Source organism: Panicum virgatum, chromosome 1N (genome assembly GCF_016808335.1).
Source record: "Panicum virgatum strain AP13 chromosome 1N, P.virgatum_v5, whole genome shotgun sequence".
Classification (NCBI taxonomy): Eukaryota; Viridiplantae; Streptophyta; class Magnoliopsida; order Poales; family Poaceae; genus Panicum; species Panicum virgatum.
The window spans coordinates 13,936,709-13,948,798 of record NC_053145.1 but is presented as its reverse complement, the minus strand read 5'-3'; the positions used below and the strand labels follow the sequence as shown (position 1 = coordinate 13,948,798).

General features: G+C 43.7%; 1 protein-coding gene and 1 long non-coding RNA gene across 2 annotated transcripts; one reads left to right on the top strand and one right to left on the bottom strand.

Annotated features, from left to right (window-relative positions):
- Positions 1-865: 865 nt before the first annotated feature.
- Positions 866-10,558, bottom strand: LOC120655248. The gene is made up of 3 exons (XR_005667383.1): positions 10,362-10,558; positions 1,284-7,817; positions 866-1,152 (listed from the first exon to the last, which is right to left on the bottom strand). It is a non-coding gene; the product is annotated as an uncharacterized LOC120655248 (long non-coding RNA).
- On the top strand, positions 4,756-8,690 carry LOC120655247 (potassium channel KAT1-like). The gene is made up of 11 exons (XM_039932996.1): positions 4,756-4,979; positions 5,077-5,292; positions 5,398-5,553; positions 5,632-5,689; positions 5,839-6,156; positions 6,796-7,035; positions 7,119-7,217; positions 7,306-7,338; positions 7,430-7,615; positions 7,704-8,232; positions 8,347-8,690. The coding sequence occupies exons 1-11, from the start codon at positions 4,810-4,812 to the stop codon at positions 8,457-8,459; spliced, it is 2,118 nt and encodes a 705-aa protein (XP_039788930.1). The 5' UTR covers positions 4,756-4,809; the 3' UTR covers positions 8,460-8,690.
- Positions 10,559-12,090: the final 1,532 nt, after the last annotated feature.

Here is a 12,090-nt window from a genome sequence, read left to right as displayed (position 1 = left end):
CACGATGGGGCGCGCCGCCGTGCCGGTACTCAGCCGCGGGTCCCGCGGCGATGGAGAGGCTACGACGGCGGAGAGGCCAGAGTAGAGCAAGAGGGGCGAGAGGAAGTGCGACGGCGGCAGAGAGGCGAGGTAGGGAGGCGGCGCGAGTAGAGCTCCCACTCCCAGTCCGGCGGCGCTAGATCTAGCCGGCTAGGGTTGCGGGGAATGGGGGCGCGGTCGATGGCGGGGTGAGGGAGCGGAGGCCGGAGGGGGCGGCGTCGACGGCGGGGCGAGGGAGCGGAGGTCGGAGGCTCGGAGCTCGGAGGGGCGGCGTGGATGGCGGGGCGAGGGAGCGGGGTCGGAGGGGGCGGCGACGCGGCGCCGACGACGGGGGAGCTCTCGGAGGCTCGGATGGAGCGGAGGCCGGAGGGAGTGGCGTGGACGGCGGGGCGAGCCCTCGGAGGGAGCGGACGCCGGAGGGGGGCGGCTTCCCGGGCACCGCCGACACCCGGAGGGAGACGGGGCGTGCTGGAGGGGAGGGGGAGTGGAGTCGCGGGTGGGGATTGGGGGGAGAGGACGAGTCGGGGGGAGGGGGAGTGGAGTCACTGTAAGGCCGTGGGCTGGGTTGTGTGCTTCTGTAGGTCTTTGGAGTTAGCGGGCCGCTACCGGGCTGGCCTGCTAACTCCATGCGGGGAGCGGGCCGGGCCAGCCCGGGCACGATTTGGACCGGGCCGGGCCGTGCTTAGGCCGAGCCAAATTGGCCATGCTTCGAGCGGGCTAACGGGCTGCGGGCTGCGGGCTGCATGGACATCTATAGTCCCAGCGCGGGTCCCTGCAGTAGTACTGCATGTGACACATAAGCGATGAGAGGGCCGAGACAGTAACATGTTTGAAACGTCATGCGCATAATGGGGTCATCTCTAAACCACTAAAATAAGCAGTAACGACGTAGTGTTCCTGGCCACAGAAAAAAGGAGCGAACGAATCAACGTACTAGTTAAGGGGAAGGTACCGCCGGAATTGAGCCGCCCATTTCACCTTATCATTGCGCTCCCGCAAATGTTCATGGGTATCATTTCGTTTTCTGCGGCACCATCACCTTTGCCAATTCCACCTCATCTACTAGCGAATTCCACCTCATCTACTTGAGAGAACTTGTACTCCGAATAGGACCTGTTGTGCATGGAACAGCAGTAATTAGTGAACCGGCCGTCATGGGCACACGCATCGGGCTATATTCATGAATTGACATGCAAAAATCTGCGTGTTTGGTATAGAGCGCAACTCGTGCCCAGAAATCTCACCTTGCGAAACCGGCAAATATATGCCTGCCCAGAATTTGAGATATCTGCTGAACCATGAAAATGAACAAATTAGAGACCCAATTATTGTCAGAAAAAAGATAGCAGAAGGTAGAATTACTAGAAGCCACTGCGAATATTCAAATTTAAAATATATATCAACTACACTGGTTATCAAATAGAATCATGATACAGAAAAAGGAACATAGAAGGTATGCTCTTATGGGCAAACAGTGATTCCAAAATGCTGATAATGGAGCAACAGTGCTCAGAGCAACAGGATTAGATAAGACCAAGCAAAAGTGCAGAATCTAAAGAGGAAGAAGAGCTCGCTGGAAATGACTAGTCAGAATGGAACTGATGCACTGGTGATTTAAAAATCTAAACCAACTAATCTACAGGAATTTAACACTCAACATCTAACAATTGAGAAGTAATTATCACTTTATCTGGATTTAGCAACAGCTAAACGCCGGCGAGGTAATTCACCAACTAACAAGTTGAATCTAAACTACAATCAGATCCCATTGAGATCTAATCAGAATGTTCTATGTCGGAATGGTACTACCCATGTGAGACCGCTCCCACTGATGTTTGAGCATAATTGCAATAACCTTGCCACTAGCTCATTATGAGGGTGAGCTCCCTCTCAAAGGTCTCCAACAAGAAGAAAGAGTCAAGATACATCATACCTATTTGAAAGATGCAATGAGAAAAGAGGAAATCGACACATGCATGCACATGTGTGCAAGGACCGCCACTTCATAGCTCCCCACCGTCACATGGTCACCAGTGATAATGCAGGGTACATTCCAACAGAAGATGTTAGAAACACAAGAGAACACAAGGATAGGGCTAAACTTTGGTCCTGGGATCGCTTCAATTATCCAGAAAAGCGGCCAGTTCGGGATACACAAGTACTGAAAAAGTGTAGTACCATCTGTGCAAAATTTATTAACACCACAGTGTGTACAAAACAGCCTATGCAAAAGCCTGTCCATGGCCTGACTGCAGTTTACTTGTTTATAGAACAGTTTGCAAAAAAGAAAGTGTTGAGCAAGTCCATGCAAAATGCAGTTGAGCTTAATTTCTTGATATGAAATAATTAAAAAAATTATCACTATGAATTCGACAATTCATAGAGCAGACTCAGACAAGTTTGTAAGCATAGAGATTACAAACGGTGTGATACAAAAAGAATCAACTAAAAATAGTTCACAAACTAGAAAGAAAGAGGAGCAAGGGGAATGTTGACATCCCAGGTAGAGGACGGACCAATAACGACCTAGATGGAATGCAACCCATTTCAATGGAGAACAAACAAGACAGAGACTTGTATGGTTAGCCTATCACCATACCCATGAAAAGTAATAGGCAAATAGCTAACGAATGTCTAATACCTATCTCTTTCAAAGAAGCACATGCAGTATCCTTATGATGGACAAGTGGCAATGTCTGATAAAATGAGATTATATTTATAATTTTAGCTGCTCCTGTTTCCTAATTCTTGATAAGTTCAGAATAACTTTTATTTTCTGGAAAAGGAGTTAAGGATATTTTTGCATATATACTCTAGCTCAAGACTTCAGGCAAAAGATTTGAATAGAATATGATCTCTCTTCAAGACAAACATACACCTTATCTTTTGTCAAAACTAAAATGTTTATGATAAAAGTATAGCACAATAACAGTTTCGGAACAAGAACTGACAAGGCAGTAAATACAATCTGCGTAATCAAAGTTCAAGAAGAATGATCAATCTTGCATAAGACACGCAAAATAAGATGCACTATTATAATTTAGCAGCATATCCTATCACCAATATAGGCAGCACTTACTCATGTCACACACTTAAATGCTCTGTTTGCACAATTATAATAACCTGCATGATATTTGAGCATCTTTCTCAAAAGTAAGCACTACCCAAACAGGAAAATCACCACAAAAATAATCATGCATTAATTATTTAGTTTGCACATGGAAATTAACATCAATTAGTGAATCAATAAGAAGGTTTGTTTCCTCTGTCTGGAACCTTGATCTGGCCCACCTTCATAAGATTCAAGTGGGTACTGTCTGAACAGCGACTGGCTGATTCAGCACGAAAGGAAAACAAGACAGAACTTCAAATAAGATTGTATACAGCTAAAACTTCTGACAGAAATCACAATAATGCAGCCCCAGTCTGTCCAGTCCTCTATGGTCCAAGAAGACAGGCAGTGCCAGTCCAATCAGTGCACCAGCTAAAGTCTGGTGGCAGTAAATGGTAGGCATCAGAACACGGAAGCAAGGATTAGGCTTGACAAGATATATTGGAGGAGCCCATAAACCATTTATCTACATTAATTAGCTTAGATGGCCAAGGGACTGGATCCTCCACATCCCACTACAACAAAGCTTACTTGAACTCAACAACAGAAAGAATACCCAAACATGATAAGCATACCCCAAATTACCTCCAGAAATGACATCGATGGTTTCAGCTATGGTGTTAACATTTGCAGAAAAAATTGAGAATTAGCTTACAGGATGTTGCTTCCTGATGAGAATAATACCTCTTCTTTTCCTCCAGTTTTGACTAGGGAACCTATGATCATTACTTCTTTGGGAAAAGGGAGCAAAGTTTTTTCCACAATCTAGTACAAATCATCCAGCCATTTAAAAATAAGGGCAGAGTCCAAGTGTTCAGTTGCTCCTCCAGACTGTGTCCAGCGAGTGTGCTCTTTGGTGCATGGCAGGAGCATCCAAACTCAAGGAGCTCCTAGATAGGTCGATGCCCCTGGCACCTTAGGTCCTAGGGGCATGGTCATGGATTGTTTTTCTTTTGTAAGAGTCGACCTTTACAAAACTGTACGGAGTACAAGGGTTGTCTAACCTCTGTACTCTCTCCTTTTTTCTATCTTAAATGAAATGACGCACAGTCCTCATGCGCCGTTCGAGAGAAAAAAAGGGCAGAGTACACAACACACCAGCAAAATAGCTCACACCACAGATTATTCTAGGATGATGTAGATAATACCAGCCCATAGGAACTTAGGAAGGGTTTGTACTGCATCAGAGTAAATGGTTGAGAAGAGCCTGGGGATGCTTGCCCCATTCCAAAAGTCTCAACATTAAAGATTATCTGGAAAAATTCTTCACTGCTTCAGCTGTAGCTGATCACCAACTAGCCAAAAGCACTTCCAGAATTTTGTGTGATATACTTTGCCCACTGGGCTCAGCTAACAGTTGTCCCACAACACCAAGGAAACAAGCGCCCTGTTGTTTTCCTCGTAAGGCACAAATACGAGCAGCTTCTTGTTTGCTTCCAAGATCCTCGCTTTGACCCACAGCCCTGCATGTTCATCACCTGCAGCATATATATATATATATATATATATATATATATATATATATATATATATATATATATATATATATATATATATATATATATATATATTGAGAGAGAGTGAGAGCCAGCATCCAGCCATCCACACACCCTCAGGCATACAGAGTTGAGTGGCAAAGAAAGAACAGAAAAGCAAGCATGACTCAAGCTCATTCCAAGTCATGCTTCCAACAATTTTGGGATGGAGCTCAAGTTAAGAGGAGCAGCGACAGCTTCACGATTGAGCTTCTGCCATCTCTTGGCGCGACAATAAATCACTCTAACAAGTTGCAGAAGTTCATCATATCTCCATATGATCCCCGTTATAGGTGAGGTTCTCCCTGCACTCTGTATGTTCCTTATCATGTTGAGAGAGAAAACAGCAGCTGCTGACATGCTTTCCTCTGCTTTGTCTGTGTGTCTCAGATACTGGGAGTTGTTCCTTACAGTCCTAGTTATTTACTCTGCCTGGATTTGCCCGTTTGAACTAGCATTCTTGAGGGACTTACCCTCTAAGCTTCTGCTAGTTGAGAACATTGTCAATGGCTTCTTTGCGATTGATATTATTTTGACATTCTTGGTAGCTTATGTGGACAGCAAAACACATCTTCTTGTGGATGATCGAAAGAAAATTGCAGTAAGGTGCTTACCTAGTTCATAACTGCTTTCTTCTCCAAAACTCCACATTGAATACAGAAAAGACCAAGTAATTATGTTATGGAACTAACAAGTTATGATCCTCCACAGGTACCTATCAACCTGGTTCATCTTTGATGTATGTTCCACAGCTCCATTCCAACCAATCAGTCTTCTGTTTTCACACAAGGGAAATGACCTTGCTTTTAAGATACTCAACATGTTGAGGCTGTGGCGTCTTCACCGAGTCAGCTCGCTGTTTGCCAGGTTCAAATCCAGTCCAGTTTCTCCACATTTTGATGATGAATAACAAATGGCACAAATTTAATCACCTTCCTTTACCAGGCTGGAGAAGGATATAAGATTCAACTATTTCTGGATTAGGTGTTCGAAACTTATTGCTGTAAGTCTTTCAGAAATTTAGGAACAGAAAATTTAGGATCTTACTTCCATGTCTTCCTTAAAAATTGTCAAACTTGCAAAATGCTTTTACCTTTCCTCATTGAAAGAAACCTGCTGATAATAATGTGAAAAATCTGTGATAAAACACAGGTTACTCTGTTTGCGGTGCATTGTGCGGGATGCTTCAACTATATGATTGCTGACAGATATCCTGATCCAGAAGAAACATGGATAGGTGCTGTTATGCCTACTTTCAGATCCGAGAGCTTATGGACTAGATATGTCACTGCCCTTTACTGGTCGATCACAACACTGACAACAACAGGTTATGGGGACCTACATGCTGAGAACCCAAGGGAGATGCTGTTTGATATCTGTTATATGCTGTTTAATCTGGGGCTGACAGCTTATCTTATTGGTAATATGACGAACCTGGTTGTTCATGGGACCAGCCGCACACAGAATTTTGTATGTTTCTTAACTTATTGGCAAAACCCATTAATGTCAAATTCAATTCGTTTCCCTCAAAGGACAACAGCTTAAGTGAGACAAGAAAAAAAAAGATAGGAACAACCTAGCTTTTTTAGCTATAGGTGACTCGGTGGGAAAATGAAATGTGAAACTTTATACAAATAATGCAGTTATTCGTGCGCATTTTCTGCCTTCTACCATGCCATTGATTAAAATGAAGAATTGAAGAGGTCAACACCCTACACACTATAACACCTACTAAACTGAGAGGAAATCAGAGACATCGTTTAGCTTTAGTGGTCCTACACTGCAAAGGTCAAATAGTTGCAACTGGACCATCCTAATAAGTTCTTACACAAACACCCAGCCGTAGGATTCCAATCACATAAACAGGTACGTGAATCAATGAATGGAACCTGATTCTTGATAGTCATTGCATGTATGTTGTAAGCCCAAGTTGTTGTATCCTTTAGTTGTTCAAACATTCTTAGTAATAGCAACACCAACAAATAAGAATAAAATTCAAGAGAAAAAATATTCAACAAAGGTCAAAGCAAGTGCAAATAGAATAACTAAACCCTTCACAAAAATAGTTAGCTTACTTGATCCATATTAGTAATTTTGTGAATGATGCAGAGGGACTCAATCCAAGCAGCTTCAGAATTTGCGGCACGAAATCAGTTGCCTGAGAAGATAAAGCAGCAAATGCTATCTCATTTCTGCCTACAGTTCAAGACAGAGGGGCTCAACCAGCAAGCCATGCTAAATCAACTCCCAAAAGGAATTCGTTCAAGCATAGCATACAACTTATTCTTTCCAGTCATAAAACGAGCCTACCTCTTTCATGGAGTATCCAACAATTTCATTGCAGAACTGGTAATATGATCAATATTTTGGCTAATATTTTCTAATTAACTATACTCTCCACTGCCATAGCTGATAAACTTCCTTGCAATCAGGTAATGGAAGTGCAGGCTGAGTATTTCCCACCAACGGAAGACATAATATTGCAAAATGAAGGGGCAGCAGATATTTATGTAATAGTTTCAGGAGCAGTGGTTAGCTTTTATCTCTGATTAGGTTCTGACATATTTTTAACAGTTTTTTCAGACAGCTAATTAAACTTTCTTGTTGCTTTATCTGCAGAATTTGATAACAACTGTAAATGGGAATGAACAGGTAAAGATTTCTTCATCTTAAATCACAGGGATCTCAGATGACAGTAAGGTTTCCACAGATTACTAACAGTGGCTTGGTAATCTGAAAGCAGGTGTATGGAAAAATCGAAGAGGGAGACGTGTTTGGTGAGGTCGCTGCACTGTGCGACTTACCCCAGCCGTTTACTTGCCGCACTGCAACCCTTTCACAGCTCTTAAGAATAAGCAAGATAAGATTAGCAGAGATCATTCAAGAACACAGGGAAGACATCAATATTCTAATGAACAATCTATTCCAGGTACAGCTTCATTTTCTAAAAGGAAGCTAAAAATATAGCAGCTATTTCAGCTAAACTGAAGCTCACAACTCTTTATGTCAATGCACAGATGCAGAAGCTGCAGGAAAATTTACCTGAATTGAATCAACTAGACCGAAGATTCGTGAACAAGTATGAGCTATTCCATGTTCCTCGTGAAGCATGTTTGTTACATAAGCCATTCCTACAATATACAGAGCACAAATGTGAAGACATTAGTAAGAAGGTCCCAACTTTTGGTGTTGATAATGGTTCAAAAAAAATAGTAGCACAAACAATCCAATTGAGGGAGCCACAGCAAGAAAACATTCATGACCAATCAAACTGCAATTATGGGGAAGCAGATGTGATGGCAAGCAAAGAAGAGGATCATAGTGAGGTTCAAAAAAGCTGTGAGACCAAAAAAGTAACTGAAGAATTCTGCATTCAGATAAAATCTGAAGATTGCGATGCAGCAAGCAGTGGGCAAATAAGCCATGAAACGGTGGAGAAAAGAGTTACAATTCACGCATATCCTCATAATGCAATAGGTTATTCAGTACAGAATGGGAAGCTTATCAATCTGCCTGGTTCACTGGAGGAGCTTTTTGAAATTGGAAGTAAGTAAAAGTTTCAAGATTTTACTTATGATTCAGTTATGAAGTATGATCGGTAGTATGCAGAAAGAAGACGTACATAGAAATTTACAAGAGTTTTTTTTTTTAACATTGCAGGTAAGAAGTTTCCAGGTTTCCACCCTACAAAACTGGTCAGTAGAGACTATGCTGAAATAGATGACATCAGTGTTATTCGAGATGGTGATCACCTATTCCTTCTTCAGATGTAGAACTAGAATAGCATTAACCTAACCTAGCCTAACCTAACAACAAAGAAGGCTTCATGTTCTCCAATCTGCCAAATGCAGCAGATACAAATCAGGATGTGCATGTGGAGAAATGAAGAGGAAAGACATTTTTACCCTTTTTATTAATTGTTTGATTATTTCTGAAATGATGTAAACATCTATTATTGCGCAACAAGCTGCAGTTGCATGCAAATGTCAACAGCATTTGGCCAATAGTGGTTACCAGGTTTTTCAAAAGTTTTCCTTTTCTATTTTAAAATGAGCATCCAACAAAATAATGGGAGTTCCTCAAAATGCATGTTATAAAGGTTGAACTGTAAAAAACATCGGTAATGGGAATTAATCACGGATGCATTATAATGGAATAAAAAATTGAAAATCTGAAAGCAGGCTTGGAACTATTACAAACTCCCCGAGATGAAATATTCATAAATGGTCATCTTTCCGCAGCCAGCTAGGGTTTGATTCTCATCATATCTGAAAAGAAACTTTAGGCCTTTAGGGAGGACATACGTCGCCTAGTCTTGTTACTTTTTTGGATCACGGAACTATTCAAATTTTACACCAAGCAGAAGTAGCTCAAAGGGTTCAAGTGATACAGAGCAACACAGAGCACGTGTCTCTAGTCTAAGATTTGCCCAAGCTGTTATTACCATAGAATAGCCATATTTCTACCTTAAGCACAATAACAAAAATCAACAGCATGAAACGACCTAAGCACAAACGGGAAATAAAGAATTGCACATTAGTGTGTAAACACCAGTACACCAATACAGATCATTTTATCAGGTCGATGTAAATCAGTATGAAGTATCCAGCAGTACACCGTGTATTTAGATATGAACATTGTCACGCTTGAAATACAATGCGTAGAGGTAGGATTAAAAAAAGATTTCACACCATGTCAATTTCCGATTTCGTTTGTACCGTATTTTCCATATGTTTCAGAAGAAAAAATGATTAAGAAGCTGGATACTTCCCCTTTGTGGAACTGCGGAAAAGAGAGAGGATAAAGGCGTATTAATTATAACTAGATTTACCTACTTATGCACTGAAATTCGATTGCAATTGGATAAAAGCGAGCCCAAGCATTTTGCACGAAGCCAGGGTCAAGGACCCAAGCCTTCAGTCACGTGCACATAGGTGGGCTCGGGCAACATTTTGACTTTCATTTCAATGGCAGACGCCCCGTCTAAAATGCGGGAGAATCCCCTCGATTTCCCACATGAATCCTTGGCAGCCGTAACTAAAATCACTGCACGAGCGAGACGGGACCAAAACCAGGCCCAAAATGCCGAAGCCTGTTCAGACTTGGAGTGACTAAATTTGAGTGGCTAAAACTCATTTTAGTCATCCATTTTTCAAGTTTAGTCATCTAAAATATAATCTTTACTCCAGCAGCACTGACTAAATAGACTAAAAGATAGTGGGCCCTATTTTTGTAGCCTAAGTAGAGGGTGACCAAATTGAAGGGGTGGGAGAGGAAATTTAGTCACCCCTTCATTTTAGTCACCCAAGTAGGGGCCTGCTAGAGATGAAAATTTGAGCAAAATGACTAAATGTGAGTTTAATCAGCCAAATAGAAACCCTGCTGGAGTTGCTCTAAACAGCAACCAGACAAAAATTCCTGACAAAACCAACACGAAATTGGACGTTCCCCTTGGGCTTCCTTCGCCGCCCGGAATATAATGCAAAACATGTGCGAATCGGGGAACGATTCTTCTAAATCTACTAACAGGTAGAAAACGCGCGTGTTTAACTCAGAAGCCAGGAGTGGCGCACGCTGAGCAATTCGGCGATTCGAGAGGGCCGGACCGCAGATTCGAACCCGCACGTTGCACGCGGCATGGGAGGAGCCGCGCGTGGTGGTTGGTGGTGCGTCACCTGAACGGATGGAAGGGACGGACGACGGGGCCGGCCGGTCGGAGCAGCGGCGCGCGGGATTCCGGATTCGAAACCGACGGCGAAGGAATCTCGAGAGTGGCGGAGGTTGGCCAGGCCACCGGCAGCCGGGCGGGCGAGCGCGCGGCGGGCTTTGGGAGTCTGGGTGTTGATTCGATCGCCGCGCCGCGACGAGCCGACGACGGTCGACGGATCAGAGAAGGACAAAAGGAAGAAGACAAAAGTGGCATGGAGTGTCCGTTATGTTGTAGTCGCTCGCGTGCCTGGGTCGGGCCGCATGCAGGCCTAAAATATCATTACAGCCCAGTTAAGATTTTTACGGCTCGCTCATAGGCCAAGCCCAAAAGGGCGGAACTCCACCGTGCGTGTTTAGCTGGGCCTAAACCAGGCCAATGGGCCTAAAGTGACTCTAGCTACAAATACAAAGTACAGACTCAGAAATTCACACGACCGACAGTACTCAGCACGCATGGCATGCAGTACTTCCTCTGTCCTAAAACATAAGACATTTTGGTTTGTTTTAAGCCAAACTGTTTTAAATTTTACTAAGTTTATAAAAAAAATAATAACATTTTGAATGACAAATGAGAATAATTAGATCTATTATGAAATATACTTTTCTAATTTATTTATTTGATGTGTTAAATGTTAGTATTTTTTTATAAATTTGGTCAAACTTAAACTACTTTGAGTTAGGACAAAGCAAAATGACTTCAGGACGGAGGGAGTAGGGCTGGACAAACTTACTCCTAGGAGTTCGTAAACATTGCTCACCGACGTAGCAAGCCAAGCCACAAGCCTACAGTAGCTGTGGACCCCTGGGTGGCCGAACGCAGGCTGCAGTTGCCGCCAGCCGGGCTGCTTTGTTGGCGAGACAGGGAGCAGCCGGTATCAGTCCCGACTCCCGACCCGACTTGCTAGCCTGCCTAGCCAGCGCGCGCATGGTCTTGCATTGCATGCCCAGGCGCCCGGGCCGGCCTAGCTCCCGCTGGGGACCACCGCACTGGCCGGGATCTCGGTCGTCTATTGGATAATGCATGTACATGCCGCAAAGATGCTCGTGATGTCCTCCGGGCTTTAGCTTGGGTTACAGCTTTCAGCTTTGTTTTGTTTGGGGCTCCGCTCCGGTCCATGGCTCCATGCTCGGTGTGCGAGGAGCTACGAACCTGCAAGGGCTTGCTTGCTTTTCTTTTTTGAACGTTCTGAAGCTGCGGAGGAGATGGGGACAACGAGAACGAGGTGGTGTCGTCTTATCTGCTAGCTCGATCGGGTCCGGCGCCCAGCGTGGTAGTTTGTACTTGGCCGATCGATCCTTCGCGGGTGTCCTTTTGCTGTTTACCGTGCGCTTTTCTGTTGTACGTTGTCTATTTCGTTGTAGTGGATTGAGTAGTACTTTATGATCGAGTTGCAATGGAGTAACAAACCCCAAGTGCCTGATCGACATTCGCGACAGATGGCCTGGAACAGCCCCAGGGGTCAAGCTAACCGGAAACATCGTTAGGGTCAGCTCGTTGATACACATGGATGGAGAGATTTGTACAGACCATTCGATTATGTAAGGTTTCAAGCATAGGAATCTACTACATACGACTCATGTAGACTTGAATGGGTTCGCGGAAAGGTACAGGTTTATTGCAAACCCCCCCCCCCCCCTCCGTACCCCCCTCCGATCTGTTCCAAAATATAAGTTATTTAGAAATTCTAGGACAGA